The sequence below is a fragment of the Dreissena polymorpha genome, chromosome 1, assembly GCF_020536995.1.
Source record: "Dreissena polymorpha isolate Duluth1 chromosome 1, UMN_Dpol_1.0, whole genome shotgun sequence".
Taxonomy (NCBI): Eukaryota; Metazoa; Mollusca; class Bivalvia; order Myida; family Dreissenidae; genus Dreissena; species Dreissena polymorpha.
Genome location: NC_068355.1, coordinates 47,646,684 through 47,667,365, shown reverse-complemented (window position 1 = coordinate 47,667,365; position 20,682 = coordinate 47,646,684). Strand labels below are relative to the sequence as shown.

Here is a 20,682-nt window from a genome sequence, read left to right as displayed (position 1 = left end):
AATTTTGTAAATATATCTGGAATGCCTGTTATAGAAATAAGCAAAACTTCTGATCCTTTACGGATTTAAGTACAAATGTAAATGCACATTTCTACTTACAACTTATTTCACAAAGATAACCGGTAAAATTTACTGGACAGATACACTGGAATGAACCTGGTTGATCCAGACACGTGCCCCCATTCTCGCACGGTGCGGAGGTGCAGGCAGTAATACGATTCTCACAGTGAACGCCTGTGTACTCTAAGGCGAGAATAAAATAGCAAATAGTTAGTCTTCCGATATACTGGAGAATACAATTCATGTGTTTTTTCTCATCATTACTTTGTTGTAAGCGAATATACAATGCGTTTTGTATGGAAAAATGCATAATTAAATATCAGTATGTTATGCTAAGTAGTGATTTATTATCGACGGATATTCTTTATATTGATAATTTTGTTGGTTTACAAAATGCGCAATGCTAGTGAAAATATGTATTTTCTCCATTTAAATCGATTACAAAACACCATATCACAAAAAAAGAAAAAAATAGACTTATATGTAGGTTTGAATATACAATTGTCAAAGCATTCTAATTTGTATTACACAGTTTGAAATAATAGTGCTCTTATGTCACCCAAATGGCATTTACCTCTGTCACATGTGCAAATGAAGGATCCATTCGAGGGAAAGCAAGTTCCATTGTTCAAACACGGAGCATCTTGGCACTGTATTGCTGGAATTATTTGGTTCAATATTTATTATTTTGATAAATGGAAATTACCCAGATTGGAAAAGTGATATCGATATGAAGACAGTGTGTGTGCATTGGCTCATGTTTTGGCAATATGATATTGTATAATATGTTCAAGTATCACACGACAACAATTATGGGCGTGATTTCTTGTTATCACTGTTTACGCTTCAAGTTAAAATACTCATAATGACAACATTGTATTTGTCTCGGATATAAACATATGTTTGACAATAACGAATCTGTTTTTTAAGGACACAATGTAAAAGTAAACATATGTTCATTTTCAAACATGATCAATCATAAAAAACACCATGCACGTACCTTGAGAGCAGTTTTTGCCTACATATCATGTGTCACACACACAACTTTCTAGTGGATTGTCAAATATATTCCGACAGGTTCCATTATTTTCACATTTCACTTGTTTACAATTATCGTTATCTAAAACAGAACAGGTATAATATAGATTAATATACACGGATCATGATGAACATGTTAAATATTGTGTATTTTTTATTGTATAGCTGATGTTATTTAAATTGCCTTAATTGCTAATACAACGAAAAGTGGTGTCGTCTTTGTACTTACCAAATACTATGTCTAGAACACACTTTGGTTTTGACGTTATTCTGAAGGAAATCAAGTAGGCAATACAACTATTTAAATAACATATAATTGTAATGTAACATAATATATTTATAAAACTGCTCTAAAGGGGACAATATGAAACAACATTTCTTTTTAAATAAATAAACTGATATCATAAGCAAGTACCCCATATTATCAACGCCCCACACACAAAACTGAAAGTCTGCTTTCTGGTCAGGAGGTTTTGGTGTCCAGTCTACACTTAACTTCATAACATCTGTTCTATTCAAGTCATCACTTTCATAGACATATTTCATAAAACTCGGGCCACTGATCATAAAATCCGAGCTTCTGAAAGCAATGTTAATAAATACTGTATATTGTAATTATCTTAATTATAATGTGATTACAATATTAGAAGCAAACATGTGTTTTTATAAGACATGTGTGTGTATCAAAATCATATAACTATAGTTAATTTACTGTTAAAAATATCTTTGCTTGCAACATATGCTTGCATATATTTTTTTGCATAAGTTTACATGTATATATTACAAAATTGCATGGCTGTTATCAGTAGTGTATCAACTTAAATATATCAAGTTAAACAATGTTTTATTTCGATACCTTCGTAAATAATTGTCACTCACCCATTGATCTTTAGTTTTGTCAGATAGTACGAAATATGCACAGCTGTTCTGGCTCTATACATGTCAATTGAATAGACGGCTCGAGCATGATCTTTCACCGTTGGGAATACAAACTCCGGCCTTAGTGTATTGTCACAGGCAACTCGTATTATTCTCAGGGTCATCTTGCAAAATTTTCAAATAAAATGCTTTCAGTCATAATGAATCAATATTTATTCACGGGAGCACAATTCATCGTTACATAATTGATCGAAAAGATTATTATAATATGGAAATCAAAAGAAATTTTTGCAAATAGATTCATGTAAAAACACATATCTCAACTTTTGGGGCAGACAATTGCATTCGTCATCTACAAATTTGGATAATCAATGTAATTTTGTGTCCAATTATGTGTTTTTGTCGATCGTTTCAACAGCAAACAAGAAATATCTTTAAAAAAAAAAGATATACGGCGTTGATTGTGGTCGGTGGTTACGAACAATCAAAAGTTATATCGATGACATCAAAAATAGCGAATGTCATTTTTCTTCGCAGTTCTTAGCTGCATCACACGCAAATCAATTACGGGGTGTTGCACCAGATTTCGATGCTTATTTCGCTTTATTATATATTGTTACTCATAAATCTATGTTTAAAGAATAGAAAATACACAAGAAGCATGAACATGAATGAAAGCATATAGGTCACAAAATCTTATTTGATTCCATTATAAATAGTATAGTGCTCATGCTAAATTGGTCTTAATGGATAAATATTTCTAATCAAATTATCTTATAACGTTTTCTGGTACTGACCGCAAACTGACCTTGATACCTTGCGGGTTGGAATGCAATGCATTAAGGTGAGGTAACGATTCCACTGCTGGAACGACGGCTTGTTTAAAGCTTTAAACATTTACGTCTTTTACGGTCAATTTCGAAAACAATTTTAAATATTTTCGTCAAAGCGTATATCCGGCTACTGAACAACAATACTTACATGATATATAACATTTATGAGTTCACATAAGGCAATATCTTAATATGAAAACACAGCCTTTAAGCTTTGGCGCTTACATTCTTCTAAATATAAAGGGGCACACATCCTATATTGATGTCACGAATTGAGTGTGAAACTGCTCTATCTCTCAAACCTTATCATTAGAGATACAATTGTGTCATGCTGAATTTGCAGTTAACATCGTTGGTAAACGAACTGTAGTACCGGTATACCTTTTCATATACTTCTCAAAATTAGAAAGTTGATGGAATAATATATCAATGTTAATGTGAAATCTGTTTATAGTTGCACGTTTTCTACTGCAAAAAGTTTCAGACCTACCGGAGGAAAATTTTATATTCAAATTGGTTGGTCGCTTACAAAGGACAGGCTAAGGTGGAAAGCTGGCGTATACAGCTACGCCGAAAAATAGTATATAAATATAACAACTCGGATACTCTACCTGCCAAGGCGTTTTGCTAAACGCAGTTCCCGTGTTATGCTGTTTAGACCCCACGTTCACCTTGTATGGTACGTAATCCTCAAGCATTACTGCGAGTCGATAGGTGCCGTTAACATCATATCCTGCTGTATTTACGGTTACTTTGCATGTGCCCTGTTAATGCATTTTAAATATTTATTCGCATTAATCCGCTATGGAGCATAAAATTCAATATAGGAATTGCATTCTTAGGAAAATATACTGATCAAAATACGCAATTATGATTAAACAAATGGTAATTTCAATATAAATTTTAGAGATGATGCAAACATTGCATATTTTCCCAATCAATAACATTCTGTTTGATCAGGCTTATAAAGTCATTGTAAGACTTCAACAGAAACCAAATGGATCAACCCTAATATATTACCAAAGCAATTGAAATAGTTAAGCGTTCATATTTTATGAACTGACGTTCTTTTTGAGAGCGGTCTGATTGCATACATCTGCAAGTTTGTTCATACCAGGGCATGTGTTTAAATATTCACAATGAACTGATGACGCTCATTAAACCGACAAAATAAACTGACGACTTCGGACGTTTGTGTTGGTGTGTATTTCTTTTGTTAAGACCAGTCATCACTATTTAGGTGAAATAAACAATACAATGTTTTATGGAAATGTTTTGAAAACCAATGTTTTAATTATGGGACTAAACACATGAACTCATTTTTTGTTATTCAAAATCCAACTCTAAAAAACGATATGAAATTCGTCGTACTTATTTAAAAATCGATTTTGTTTTTTAAGTGCGTCTAGGGCAAAATGTCTAGATTTAAAACATTGTTATATAGGTTTACACGCTTGTGAATTTTTTTATCAAGTTATAACTTCACTTTAGAAATAAACACAACAAAGATTGTCTGGTTTTAGTCGTTAAATCAGTGCGATGAAAAACACAAGCTTTTGATTTATTAATAAGAATTTATGCAATGTTGTCTCTATGTATTTTCTTGAAACGTTTTTTTCTATACAATATTTTGATGTCACCTCGACAAAAAAACTAAAATAGCGCAATGTCCATTCTACGAACCGGATCAAGCCAGACGGAGGTGACTGGCAAGTTTGTGCATCCTCCCCCGCACTCGCTCGGCTCCGCCCACCGACACCTCACCTTGTCTCCATCCGGGTCCTCGGCAGGGATTTCGATCACGCTCGTGCAGTTGTGCGCGATTCTAGGATGATGCAATCCATTTAACAAGTTTATGATTGAGCGTAATAACTAGATAGTGTAGTCAGGAGCCACAACAATGTCAGTAAGGCATTTATGAATTTACACATGCAGCAAAAGGTTCATTGTACAATATTCTTTGATAAATATTGTTCTGCTATGTTTATTTCCATTGCTCACTGAGTTAATATACACATTGTGTGCTGAATTAAATTAAGCTTTATGATTTAGTATTAAATAAATTATACTCTTTAAAAAAAGATGACATGCTTGAATCTTCCTATGTTACTCGGCTTTATTCGGGCACGTGTAATTAGTTTTCTGTTCTCATATGATAATAGAAGTTAAGTTAGAGTGCTATTTTGTATCAATTTTTCTCGGTACAATAGCGGAAACTGACTCATTTAACGGCAGTTAAATATGTTCCTGCATAAAGGTATGTTTTATGTAAATGTATGTGAGGAAAATATTCATTTATTTCTTAATCAGTTAAACCATACATAATTGAAGTAACAAAAAAGGATTATAATTAATAATGTTGACCTCTTCTCTCATAAATATAAAATGATTTGTTCGCAAATAGTTTATACCCCAGAAAGGACGGCAGAGAAGAATACGGACTCTGGTTACTTGTGCCCTTGTCACTTCTTAAGTCAGTTATTATCACCGTCTCCAGCATACCATTGTCATTGGCTAATGTGTTTGACGACATAATCCATGGAATGTGTTTCAACCTAGAAAAAAAACCAGAGGAAAACGTTAACGTATAAAGAATCAAAACATCTGTATGAGACAAAAACAAAAATATTACTTCAATAAAGGTAAACTTCCTAGTAATATATGGTTCATAAAGTCACTGAACAATCGTAAAGCCAAGTGGATACACGACTTCAAATGCCCCATTGTTATGAGTGACAGAGGTTCTTGATATTTAAATTGCGCTAAATAAGAAATGAGAGTAAGACACATCCTGACATCCCTATTAAATATATATTTATTTGAATTTGTACGAATTTTGATAACATTTTGTTAATTTATCAACAAGTGACATCTCCAATTTAATCAATTTTGCGGTATAATGTCTGCACTGACGTGTGATAATAAGTATATTTTTTTGTTTTATATGTGTGTCATGAATATTTTGTTGACATAACTTTAGATGCATAGATCACTTTATTTATCACATTTATCAAATGCCAGTGTGTCTTTATTTGTATGAAAATATTGCGCGTAATTACAAATTAAAAATAGTGTTTGTAGGTGAACCTTCGGTTAAGAGAATGTTATCCATGTGTTGCACTTTGTTCCACATCGTGTATTGTAGATTTTTGGTAATTGTACCCATTGTGTTCAGTGTTATATTAAATTAAATTCTGGCATATCTTACCTCACAAACATAGGAGTGGCTGGAAGTCCAGCTTTAAACATTGCCTCCCCTTGTTCCCAACCATTCATATCTGATCGACTGACTGACGTCAAAACGTAGCTTACGTCATGTAGAATGGTTCCATTTTCGTCCACCCATTTAAGTTTCGCAATTTCCGTACTGAAGTATGATACTTCCTTTCCTACGTCAGAGATGTTACATCCGGGGCCACAAGGTCCTGTCCCTTTTTCCCATGCCAGGCGGTATGTCAGACGAAGCTTTATATGATTGATCAATGCATACACAATTCAATAAACATTACGTCGTCCTGAAATCCTGCATGTTACAAGGCCTTTGAATATATATAAAACCTATAACCATTTCATGCATTATCATAAAATACTAATATATACCTTATATTTGTATTGACTCAGACTTCAAAGTGTCAGAAAACTCGTAAAGAATGTGCCATGCATGTTGACAAATCAAAGTTCAAGCTCCATCAAATATACAAGTTCTCAAACAACGGCTTACATGGCCAGACAGATAAGTTTGCTTAATATTGCTACCCGTTCTTCAATGTAACTTCATCAATCACGAACGTAAGCGCCTCTCAAGTGTATTAAGTGTATTAAGTGACGAATTACATATAATTCATAACAAGGATTAATTATGTTATTTGAAAACATTAAAACGGTGTTTGTGAGTGACAGAATTTGATTGCATCGAGATGGTCTATGTTTAAAATAAACAGAATTTGTTCATATAACACATATATGATTATCTCTCCATCTGAACGGTGAATTAAGAAAACTGCTTTACGTTTGTATTTTAATACATACCATACGAAAGTCAATAGTTTTTTTTCAAAGTGGAAAATTTGTAAAAATATGCAAACCTTTAAACTTATCAAATAATACATCAATAAATTATATATATATAAATATATATATATATTTATTTAAAAAAATAATTAGTAGAAAAATTAACGCTTTCTGCGCAGATTGAGGGTGTTCTGCTTTTTCCGATAACTGGATGTCGATGTTAAAGATATCACTTGCATATGTGAATATTTAAAATATTTACATGAACACAATTCAGTAATTCTTTAAAATCAAAAGTATTGATTTTAATATGCATCTACATTCGTTATTTGCAATTAAGCATACGGGTATAAATCACCGAAAAAAATTTTAAAAAAAAATAACTGGATGTCGATGTTAAAGATATCACTTGCATATGTGAATATTTAAAATATTTACATGAACACAATTCAGTAATTCTTTAAAATCAAAAGTATTGATTTTAATATGCATCTACATTCGTTATTTGCAATTAAGCATACGGGTATAATCACCGAAAAAAATTTTAAAAAAAACATGCGTTGCCGGTTATATTATGTATAACCTTATAAATGCGTGAATTCAATTTTCAGTAGGTTTATTTTATCGCCATATTAGACCGGTGCTTTAAGCAAAGAAGTGCATTATACTAACATAATGTAAGAAGCATTATGCTAAGGAGGAAACACAGAGCCTTTGAACGTATTGGTTTTTTTCACAATAGCATGCATTCAAGCAATCAACGGTATCAAAAGACTACACGGTAATTTCTTACCGCTCTAATGTTGGCTTTGATTTATTTTTTAACTTTGTGTAACAACATCAACCAAAATAAACTGAATACAATGAAATGTATGCCTGCTTAATATTTTTTCTATGGAAAAGAGAGATATATCTTTTATTGTGAAGTATTCTTGTCCTTGAAAAACTTAAGTTTGAAATCTTTAACAATATGTTGAAATGTGTCGAAACACTTATAACAGAAAGGCATTGCTCTGCAAAAAAGTTTGTTTGTATAGCACACTGTTTCAAAGCATACGATTAGCAAATGTACTATTTAACTTGATCCGCAAATTGAAATTACGATATTACATATAATGGAGTAATACTAAAACGATTCCCAAATAAATATTTTGAACTTTGTGAAGGCTCCTTAAAAATAGTTTTATTGTAATAAACTTTCTTTTTCCAGAACTACATTTTACTGTAGATACCCGGTAAAATGTGAAATAGTCCCTACAACAATTTTAAAAGAAGTTTAAAGGGAGTGCGCTGTTTTCCAATTAAACAAGTAGGTCTGTATTGTTCCCAATGTCATTGTGAGATCTGCATTTGGCCTATAGTTTTGCTTAATCTTAAAACAAAGTTTACTTTCATACATGACCACTTTCATACATGACCCTAATATAGTGTGCTGAAAAAAAACACAAAACGAACGTAAAACATTCTCAAAAGGAAAAATACAATGGGAAAACACAAATATTTGATTCAAGTGTTCATTGGCCGCTTGATCCACACGAACCAACTCAAGCAAAAAGAACAAATGTAATAACCGTTTGGAAGGAACGGACTGCTTCTGTAAAAAAGTAACACTACAATGGAACTTACCTTAAGCTCGCTCTTTTTTAACAACAGCAACATATGAGAAGAGGAAAATAAATAAAATGTCATTTTGACGTTATCTCTACATAAGAAAGATTAAATTACAATATAAAAAGAACATCAAAAGCAATACTTGCAGAGAAGTTCATCGAGAAAAATACCATACAGGACAATTCGTGAATATAAAACGCAATACTAAACTTTAAAAAGATTAAAGCTGGGGTCGAGCTCAAGCAAAGAAAATATATAAGCCGCTTGCCAGATAAATGCTTTTCAAATAATGTGTTTACTTAATCAAACATTATGATTAAAAATGAACTTATAGCGATCAAAGCACACACAAACGCATCAGTGTATGTGAAACGTGTTTTACTTTGGTTACCATGATTACAATATGTATACCGACTATATCTAATAACAACTGATGCTTCTGAATTACGTTACTTTATAACATGACCTACGATGCAGGAGTGAAATAACGTAATGCTCAATTTTGTTTATTACACGGGTGTTATTACACTAGTTATATAACTGTGAAATGACGTCATTTTTGTGACGAAATGACGTCATTATTCCAGCGAATTTCTTCAGTTAAACTCTTTTACAATGTAAATAAAAAGATGAAAAGAGCATAAAATAAAGAGAAAATGTGTTGGCCATGTTATAAATAGAATCTTAGATTCGTGGTCATTTTGTTTTGAATTTATTAAACTCGTCATCTAAATAAAGATAAAAACTCGGCAAGCCTCGTTTTTATCTTTATTTAGATGACTCGTTTAATAAATTCAATACAAAACGACCACTCATGCCAGATCCTATATGTATTATTCAATAGAACGCACTAAAAAAAAATTAGTAAAGAGATTCGATTTTGAAACGGTCGGATTTTAAGACAACAAGAATCACTAAAGATAATGCGAACTATTGTCAACAAATGGTTGTTCAATAAGTTCTTGTGATTATGCTATTTAAATATTGATATTATTATTTTATTATTATTATTTGTATAATAATAATAATAATAATAATAATAATAATAATAATAATAATAATAATTATTATTATAATAATAATTATAATAATAATAACAATAATAATAATAATATAAAAATAAAATTGAAATTGAAAAAAATAATAATAAGTAACATAATGAACATTTCTGAATAGTTGTGAATACTTATTTAAAAAAAGTATCCGTAACGATATAATACAGAATAAAAAAAAATCATAAAATTTAATTATTTGAACACCAATAATATAAATTAATTAATACCTTGTTCTGAAGTACCATCCAAGAAATCGTACCACCGAGAAATTTTCCATGAATTGCTTTCAATTCCAAAAACAAATTAAAAATTAAAAGTCCAAAAAGTATATTAATAATAAGCCGATACTTCATTCTTGACCAGTCGTGTTTTATTTGCAAGTGAAGAAATCTTCCGGTTTGATCGGTTTTTCAAAGTCCGATTGTCTGTTTCATCACGTTTGAATTATCAGCATAGTTTTAACGTCCCTGTGAATTTTCAATCAAATGTATTTGATTACTTCATTATTAATACGTACATAAAACGTGTGCAGCCCACCATTGAAAGTTTATTATTAAATAATTTAGTTTACAAAATCTGTACAATTCTTATCAGACCAGTTAAAGTAGCTAAATGGCATTTATGCGTTAACCGGTCATTGTATATATTAGCACGCATGCGTTGATTACATTAACTAAGAATGGCTAGAGATAACACAAATTATGAAGCTAATGTGATATTAGCACAACTCAAACCCCACCTGCTCGCTGAGGGAATAATCTAATATACAAGGACTTATGGAGTGTTTTGTTTTGGTACTTAGGTAGTTTATCTTTCTTGAAGTACCTTTAAGTATACCATTAATTTGTTTCTTTGCACAGCGATAGCCACTGCCGAGGGTCGTAAGTGCGAACTAGTGTCTCCTTGATCAAAATTTTAAAAACCTTTAAGGAATATAAAGTGTCGATCAGTTAGTCAAATGACGTGTATGATTTGTTTTTACATAAGCCTAAATCACTTTCCTAGATCTACATAGATAAATTATCCATAAAGAGCGTGTATGAGTGCTACTTAGTTCTAAGATATGATCTTAATTACAGTATGACCGGTCTATACCTATTTCCGGTGTATTACGACTTTGGTTTCTTTACAATAATATTCATATCAATAATACGTTCAATCGATGATATTTGACCACATTATTCTGTTTTCAAGTCTCAAAATATCCATTTTGAGAAGGTTAATAAAACAACAACATATAACGGTAGTTGTAAAAATGGTTAATGGTTTAAACAAAGTCCAAATGCATACTTGGCACATTTGCATATAACTTATAGATCTCTACAAAAATAAAAATAGTAATATTGCTATAATCATTTCATTAATAGAATTTTAACAAAATAAAAACACAAATCCGATGAATTCAGTTTCATATAAATATATGGAAACATCGCAAGCAATATCGTTACGATGGATGCTTATGAAAATTCCATGACGAGTAAATTGCATATTCTAGCGAAATAACATTTATGAAACATATTTACATATCTTGAAATGATTCCATTCCAACAGTGTATACATTATTTACGTAAGGAGGACAAGAGTTCGAAATAGTTTATAGATACACATAGAACTCGTTGATTAACGTCGGGGATAAGACATGCGTTTTCATGCTTTAAGGGTGCGAACCCATTCTATATATATACACGTATTCAATTTAAATATTATTTTTTAATCTCAACTCCTTTCATGTTTATTCATGAACTTGTGCTGTAGTATTGACCGGTATAAAGCTTACAGATAAGTTATGTTGAAAATACAAAAGGATATCATAAAAAGGTAACTGTTCCAGAAATCAGAAAGATGACTTTTCTGCCTTTTGTTTCAGCAAAATACATGTCTTATGTTATTGCAAAATTTAAATGCAAGAGCTATAGTGTTTGCTGTTAGATACATATGTGTATTATTGTTTGTAAATACAAAGACTTGTCCAAACTGGAAGTCAGCGTCGATTGTCTATATTAATTTGGGTTCTTCGCAATTCAGAAATGAAACCAACCGTTCGATAAATTAATACCACACTAGGAAGCTCGCATTAATAAAATTATTTTGTCTCCAAGATTTAAAGAAAATACTGACTTAGACTTTTCTTAATATCTGAGTATGTTATGAATTATTACTGTTTTTATCAAAAACAAACACATTATTTTTTAATTCGTGTAAGAGACACGTTACTATTTTACAGTGAATGTGTACTTTATATATTAAAAACACATTAGCGGCACTTATTCACAATATAAGTTTGTTTCACATTACTTATCAAACACGTTTTCAAATATATCTTGGTTTACGAGGATTTGGTAAAACCCGGTCACACTTATACTGTTTGTTTGTATTGGAATTTACAACCAATTCGTTGCTGAATCCGTGAATATTAAAATGCTATTAAATTAGGACTTCCTTGTATCTGATGACAATGAAACAAGTTACAACAGTCACTTTCAATTCATCGTTTCAAATTTGCAAGCGAGGGCAATAACGATTCGACTGTTTCAAAATGTTCACTAAAATAGCATTAGATCTCTGTTAATGCAGCACACCGGTATCTTAATGAAAAGAACATCATTTATTGTTGCACCTATTAAGTGTCTAAGCCTAGGCTAATGACGTTAATTTAAAAAATGAAAGTTAGTGTTGACAGTTGCATTTCATATTGATTTTTTCCGAATTCACATTTTCTTTAAATATAGTTTCCTTTAAAAATTACATTATAAAATATTTATTTGTTAGATCCAATAGTAATTAAATAACACAAAACGTTATACAGATTACTCTATTGTGTCTCTTTAAAGAATTTCAATCGGTTAGGCTGAATACAGAATATTATATTGATTATCCTTAATATGATATCAAGTTATGGATTTCATACAAATGCTTAAATGATTGAATTGGAATAAAATGCTGATCACTGTTGTAACTATTTACTTATTTATTTCAACGATTAAAGTGGGTGTACTTGTAAATACACTGCGAGTTCTTACGATTTGTTGCCAACAGAGAATACAGAACATGGGTCCATTACATGTTTCAATATTAAGAGAAAACCACATGTAATTAGAAGGGCATCATCGTCATTAAAAACGATGACACAATTACCAATGCATAGTATCTCGTAACAACGACTTTCAAACTGCATATATAACTCGTTTTGAGAATTACTTAATTTGTCGTGTAAATGAATTAGTTAGTCAATGCAGCCACCAGGTAAACCGTATTAACGAGACAACAGACTTTTGGGCACAACTTAATTAGTCGTGTGACTTAAAGTTGAGACGACTAAGTAACTTCGTGGAAACGACGGTTTTCGGATAACAATAAAATACTGCGTATGGCATGTAACATTTGGATATATTGGACATGAAAATAAAAATAAAAACGCACACGCCGTGACATCTGTGCGATCGTAATTTGATCTTAATTTTAAATAAACGGATGCATATTAGAATATGGACGGGTGAGACCAGTTTACGTGAACAGGTTTTCTCACGACAAATTCAAGTTTATCGTTAATAAATAAGCTTGTAATAAGTAATTGCTTTAAAATTGAAATATGGGCGATGTATTACTTCACAATAAAATATTTTTAAGAAAACAAAAAGTATGATATGAAGATGAATGTAAAAAAATATATGTATTGTTTAGTACAATCCCCAAAGTACGACCTACGTTGGTCTGAATGTTCTCTTTGCGCTAAAATGTGGGCACGTTTTATCCCTCGTATCCCTATTGCGCGACACACCGTCCCATGATGGTGAACAAATCTACCTAGTCATCTTAAAATCTAACGATAAATAACATAGTTATGGCCCGGACAAGCATTTTGACCCTTTCGTTCATGCTCCAATAGGATAGAGAGCATCATCGTATGTTTGCATGTCATGCATTTTAATTTTAAAAATGATATGTCATGTTTTAACTTTTATTCAGGCGATATGCCGATGTCTTGTTCATAAACCCATGTTGATTTTATTAATGCAACAAAACTGCCACTTGACACCGGCTTACAAACTATCATATCACGTCTTGAGGAGAATTCTTTGCGGCACGGAGTGAGTGCGATGATAGAATATATAAGCAATCACCACACTTGATATATCTCTACAAATCGTCATAATTTTGACTAATGATATTGCTGAGTGGCAAATAGCAAATAATGATTGTAACCTTTGTCGATGGAATGTCTTAACGAAAGAGTTATCATCGCATATTTATCTTATTTTTGCATACAATCCATTTTGCGAATGCAAGTTTGAACGTTTGTTTATTTAAACTAAGCGTGATTGAAACAAACAGGCTTTTGTTCGTTGTATAACGTTTACAACAATTTGTACGAAATGGTATGGTTCAAAACACTCAACTTATGACGTAACAACGGAAAGGTCATTTGCACTGAAAAGGCACTGGGTTTGGTGATTAAAGTTTCGTAATAATTCGTGAGATTGTTTGGTCAAATATGTGAAGGATCCGATTCTTTTTCGATGCTAAACTGACAAAAGTCGAATATAATTTTCTGAATATAACATTTAATAGACTGGTTATATATTATATAACAATCATTTTTCCAAAAATAATAACGTATTAACCCATCTTTCACCTTATCATTCTGGATAAATATAACGTAAAATAGAATTTGTAATAATATAGTATCATAACAATTATAATTTTGGGGCGGAAGTTTGTGTCATTTTATCTGTTTATGACGTAATGATGTGTAAAAAAGCATACAGAAAAAAGCCATACAATTCTAGTTTCATGTTAGCGTCGACGAAGCGAATGCAAATTTTTATTAATGGATCATTTTCAAGTGAAATTAAAATGGGCACAATATTCAACAATTTCAGCAGCATAAACATTTCACGGAAACAAAACTAAATCATTGCTTAAATGTGCTTGACATACACTGCCTTCAGATTCCTAATCACAATATTACACGATAAATGTTGGGCGTGTTTTTTTAAATACACATCAAAACTGGCGTATGATTTATCCCTTTATATTTGTTTCCGCATTCTCTGCGTAATAAGATGCAGCACGATCATTTCACTACGTGTGAAGTTTCCCATCAAAAGGTTGCTTGACTGAACACCATTGCATCCGAACGATTGCCCTGCAACGTGCTATTGGTCATAATACACTAAATAGTTTCCCTATATAATTCAATGTAAAAGCGACAACTTTGAGCGAAAATAAATGCAACATTTTGCACATAGAGACCCCCATAACCATACCTTTTCTTAAAGGCCATTCTAAGCGGAATCGATTTATGCAATAAAAAAGATATGTCATGTACAAAGCAAGAAAGAACTTGACACAAATCAAAATCGACTGTTTTTGCAACTTTTTTTTTTCGGCCGTTTCCTAGTGCAATGGTTTACTATAGTCTTCAAGTGTATCCTATTTCAGGGATTCAGTAGTGAACACCTATTCATGCCCTACCATTATCTCCGCAAGATAACACCCGAATAATTGTAAAAAGTGTAAAACATGCCTTCCTGTCAACTATGATATTTTTTTAGAGAGTACAGCCCTACATGAAGCGATCATTTAGTGTATTGTAACCTATTTCATATTATATTTCAAGACGCCGTTCTATCACATTTTATTTCAGCGACTTTGTTATCAGTGCTGATGCATAAATTATGATTGTGTCGCTTAATAAAATCGTTTGTTTTAAATAAATTGTTTATGTAGTAAAGGTTGTTTTCAATAAAATATATTAATGGTATTGTATCGTCAATTCGTTCATTATAATACATGCATTTTTTTAAATAAAAATGTAGACTACATATCTAGATGTGGCGGTTGGCAACAGATGCCAGATACAAATCTGTGAAATATAATGTAACTTAACTGAAATATGATTTTCCTTCAAATAAAGTATGCAAACATAGACCTATTTGTTTGCAATTTTCCAAATATGTTCTGGTGATTTAACATAAGATTTTCTGTACATTAAAATCCATGTTTGCGTTTCATCTTTTCAATTGTTGAACTAGAACCAATGTGTTTTTGTTTTGTTGCTCATACGGATCTGATATCAGATCTTAAATACTATATAATTGTTTTAACATGCGTAATCAATTTCGAAAATAAAGATAGTGTTGTTGTTGTTTTCAAGCGAATAAACTTTGATTTACGTTTTATTCAATACTCTTCAATAAGCATGGGTTGTCAATATTTAAAGAAAAATTAAATAGATTCCAGTTGTGAACAAGTTTTACATCAATCACTTCATGTTCTGGAAACTAAGACAGAGCTCACAAGCATGTTGCAGTATTCAACGGAGATATAAACCACTAGGTATTTTGTTACAGTTTCTTAAAAAACAAGATTGGTTTGTCTAATGATTTTTCAAATAATTAAGTGTAAAGTGTATTCTTTAATGGAAGCCTAAAACAAGTAAAAACATGTCGTTAGTACAAAGGTATATAAGAGTATATATTGCATAGGCACCGAGAGCTTTCAAGCAAAATCATAATAGAAGGTATTTCATAAAAAATCAACATTATTTAATTAAATAAATAAGACATTTCCCTTCATTTTAATTTAAGCCATTGGAACCTAAGCATGCATTGAATAATTTTCTTGAACTTACAAGTCTTTAGGTCGTTTTCCGTTAGCACATGTGCGTTAAATCTGCTGAATTAGTGTGCTTTTCTTAGTGCATATTTCCATGTATGTCGAGCATCTGTAAGTTAAACCCAAAACATTACTTTCAAGCCCTTTCGATGTAAAAAGGCATCCGAGTGTTTAACGCGATATTATTCGCATGCATATTATATCAAGCAAACTGTTAAATTAACCTTTAATTGTTTTTTTTATTATTCACTGAACTTGTATGAACACTAATTAAATCCGCTTTTTAATAATTAGAAAGGGTAGAGAATTGTCGTTTTCGATTGAATATATTTAACTAAACGCAACGTGTATATTTTTTAATTAATTCGTTCAATCATCGCATGTGGCTGCAAGGTGGGGATTAGGCGAACTCGGTTTGATCATCAATTAAACACAGGTTCGCTAAGAAATATATATATATATATATATATATATATATATATATATATATATATATATATATATCGTAACCCCATATTGCAGTCACATTCTGACGCGTTTTTATAAATTTAGAAACACGTTGTGTATGTATTTAGCTTTCAAAACGTTGACGTTACCATAGCTGTATTTCGTAACAACAACATTTTTTAAGTATAATCCATTACACACATTCAATTAAAAACGTTCTCATTTATAAAAGATCGGAGGTATGTTTTTTATTTTGAAATTTGACATAATCGGAAGTGAAGGAATTGTTTTGTTATTTACAAAATGCATGCCTTCTATATTTTAATGTATATTGTAATCAATCATGCGTGTTTGACACATTTATGGCATATCATATTTTAGAAAGGCTATATATTTACTATTGAATAAATCAAGTAGAAAACACGTTTATCAAGGTTGCATCGCATATGTATTCACAAAATGATGGTAAAAACATATTTTTCTGAAAAACGAAAATAAACAGTAAAATGAATATTATGCTAAATAAAAATGTTACGAATCTTACATTATATATGTTATTTTTTTTATTTGCGGCGTTTACGTTCAACTGATTAAAACAAAAAAAACGAAAAATGTATTTTCTTACGTCTTATCTTTAAAAAGATATTTTAGGGTGACCATGTACGCGCCATTTAACGTAGGTAAATATTCCACAACATACATGTATGAATAAAATGTGTCAATTTATTGTACATGAACGCAAAACAGTGCCTATTACAATGGATTTTGAAGTTTGTAAGAACCTATTAAATATATTAGAGGAGTTCATGTTATAGAAAGGGTATTTTCCAAAGAATGTTGGACAACAAATTTTATTGTGTGTAAATAAAGTACACATGTAAATGTATAAGTAAGCTAATTGAAAGTATACTAAGTAAATAATTTCAAAAAATGAAATAGAACTTGACCATGCACTTTATCCGATCGAAACTTATAGAATTAACCAAAATAATAAACAACATCATACTGCATTTTATATGGATGTCCATATAATTATACGTTTATCCAACACGTATGTATTGTCATGTCCAAAGCAGACCTAAACTGTTTACGTGGTCACACTTTAGAAATATCGAATATGGTTACAACATTGGCAATCATACACGCTCGTGTCGTTTTAAATGTCACACATGTAAATTGACAACTCTTCCATCTCTCCCTTGAACCAATCGCCGTTGGCCACGTCGGCCTTGCCAACATGAAGAGCGCAGTGGGTCCCGCGAATAAACCCTGGGATGCCAAACTTAACGGACGAATCGGAGCCCAGTCGGCCAGCCAACACCCCCTTGTTGAATCGGAAGACAATTTCTTTATCATTAGAAGATGTTTGGTTTACAGATACTACGGTCTCGAAGTTCATCGATCTGGTAACGGTACCAACGTGGAAATTGATTCGTTGGCTGTCTTCGGTGATGAGAATGGATGGAGTGAGGCCACAGTCGCTGTTGGAGATGATACTATGTGGTCGCGAAAGGTCTCTGTGGTTGGAAGTGTACTTCACCTTGATGATAATCGAGTCGGTTTCTACATTTGTAAATCGCGGTATTATCAGCTGACTATTGTCACCGTTAAAGACTCCTCTCCCGCCCCTTATATCAACGTTCTCGTACCGAACATAAGTGCCCGACTGGTCATATGAACCATTGAATAGCAGATGCACTTCCGGCCGACATGACGTGTCCAATTCTAAAACAGAAAACTTCGTACAACCGCAATCTTCTTGCACATACTGTAAACCCACAGGACAAAGTCTGCGGACCCAGTCCCAGCCAGAAATGTACTGCTCATATTCTCCCGCACTGCCGGGGACCGGTCGAATGTTATTGCACGTTATTTTTGTCGTAGGCAATTGATACATGGAGCACCATTCGTCGCATTTATTATAGCTGTCTAGCGTACAACCGGTGTTTAATTTGTAATACTGACCATCTGGGCAGCATTGTTTGGTCGGATACCCATTCCAACAGTTCCAGTAACTTCTACAATTGACCGGGTCAGGATATGTGGCTCCGTCCCTTGCACTGGCGCATATGCCAGAGGAGGCGGCGCAAGTTGATGAGGCGACGCAAGTCAGGAGGTCTTGATCCCACGCCATTCTCGAACCGCATTCCTGTACTACCCCAATGACTTTGCTGTCTCCGTCTTCGTAGCAATGGACGAACTTGTTACAATCAGTATGTCTCATGTACCCTACGCCATTCTTCATACTGCATCCGGCGCATATGTCTACCATAGTTGGCTTTGCCGCACCTCTGTCTGGTTGTACGACGATCAAGACGAACGTCAGTGTGAAAGCGAAACTCAGCATTTCGAACGTTGGTTATAACCTGTAAAAAATGTCCCGATTAAGTATCGCATAATAAAGCATTTGGTACAGGTTTTCTAACAATCGTGTGTAACATCTTTTGCGCATTCCAATGAAACGTCAACATGTTCTATTATTTAAAAAATACAGCATTAACATGTAGCAAGACAATTAGCAGAACAAATTAAACTATATGTTATCAACTATATAAAGGATAACAGTGTTTATATATAGCCCGTATAAAGTTACAAAGTTGCCTTAATTACCTTCGATAAATCCCGTATTGTTGCTGTACTAACGCTTTTTTTTCTGAAGAGCAAATGCTTTTCAAAGCGATTATATAGAAGAATGCAGGCGTTTATTTTTTGTTATATTCGTGATTTGTAAGGCTGCGCGCCATCCGGTTTGTATGATAACGCAACGGGGAAGTGCAGAATGTCCTGGCTACTTAGCAACGGCGACTCTGTGGGATGATCCCAGGGTGCTGTGTGTTTAAAACTAAAAGTCAACATTAAGTCTAAGCGCGTGTTATTGACGTTAAAAGAAACGAACGGGAAAAAAAGAAACTCTTCGATTAAAAGCAAGCATTCATACATTTATTAGATTGTTAAAATGTTATTGAATTTTGTTGAAGAAAACATGTGCGAAATGCTGTTTTAATATCAAATGAATTCACGTGTGTTGTTCAATATGTTGTAACTAATGTATCCCAGCACATTGTAAAAAATACATTAAATTCTTGGTTCGTGTTTCTACCTTTTAGAATAGATCTACTTGTTCATCACTCACGCAGCCTAACGCAACATACAATTTTTTGCTACCACATTTATATAGTCTTCATTATATATGTCATATTGTAAGTTCTATTTTGTGAACGCAATACTTAATATGAAACATGCAGTTGAATACAAACGCGTACCGCACGTCTAACACATGCAATATACAAGTATCACATCAAACATAACGAACGTTTGCTCTGCCGTCAAAATTGCCACATATACATATAATATACCGGAAATATTTTTGTGCCGAATGGAAGATCGGTTTAAAGACACGACATTCAACCCTTTGTAGCCTTAGGGAATATTAATGGAGCGTTTTCAAGAATGGACAATTAGGTTTATAGTATAGGTTCTAAATGAGATTAATGCGTGAATTTTTAATCACAGTAATGTGTTCACATACATGATATTGAGCAGCATAAAATGCATACTTATTTGGTGGTGTTCGATTGAGATAAACTGCTTAACGATTTCCAACAAAAATATATTTTTACACTGTGTTGAGACTTTTTTTAGTGGCATTGCTCGTTTAATGATAATTACCGGAATCATTATCGATACGGACATTTTTGAAAAAATGATTTACTCAAATACTTGTGAAAAAATCCGTTGATAAAGAATTTGACAATTATGAAATATGTCATTAATGCGTAATAACTAAGAAGAACTAAGAGAACATGTTTAGGACTGTAATGTAAAATACGGCGTTAAAATGTATAAATTGTAATTTCACAGATACAATTTCGACATTTCAATAAGTAATCAGGCGTTATTGAAGATACTTCTAAGTAGGTAACGCGTAAGTTTTTCAATTTATAGTATTTTGACAACCGAAAGAGCATCTACATTCTTACATGCAACAAATCAAACTCTGAACATAATGTGTTTCCGCAATGAAAGTTATCACAATCGACTACGCAATCTGACATCTAAAGTCTTGATGAAATTCAACATGATGTATATTTGGAAGGGATATGTCCACCATCATCGTAGTTTCAAGACAA

The 20,682-nt window shown here is 32.4% G+C and overlaps 2 protein-coding genes across 3 annotated transcripts in view; both read right to left on the bottom strand.

Annotated features, from left to right (window-relative positions):
• Positions 1-10,189, bottom strand: part of LOC127879074 (uncharacterized) — a 192,044-nt gene extending 181,855 nt beyond the window's left edge. Inside the window, exons 1-3 of one of the 2 annotated variants that reach the window (XM_052425684.1) lie at positions 9,715-10,189; positions 6,019-6,275; positions 5,222-5,365 (exon numbers count right to left, since the gene is read on the bottom strand). In XM_052425684.1, the coding sequence (XP_052281644.1) occupies positions 5,222-5,365; positions 6,019-6,275; positions 9,715-9,840 (527 nt within the window). In that variant the 5' untranslated portion in view covers positions 9,841-10,189. The remainder of the gene's footprint in view (positions 1-5,221; positions 5,366-6,018; positions 6,276-9,714) is intronic. The other variant, XM_052425674.1, reaches the window with a different exon arrangement.
• A 6,772-nt stretch (positions 10,190-16,961) lies between these two features.
• On the bottom strand, positions 16,962-19,309 carry LOC127879178 (protein PIF-like). Its single transcript, XM_052425872.1, has 2 exons — positions 19,163-19,309; positions 16,962-18,918 (listed from the first exon to the last, which is right to left on the bottom strand). Exon 2 carries the CDS (start codon positions 18,897-18,899, stop codon positions 17,709-17,711), a length of 1,191 nt encoding a protein of 396 aa, XP_052281832.1. The 5' UTR covers positions 18,900-18,918; positions 19,163-19,309; the 3' UTR covers positions 16,962-17,708.
• Positions 19,310-20,682: the final 1,373 nt, after the last annotated feature.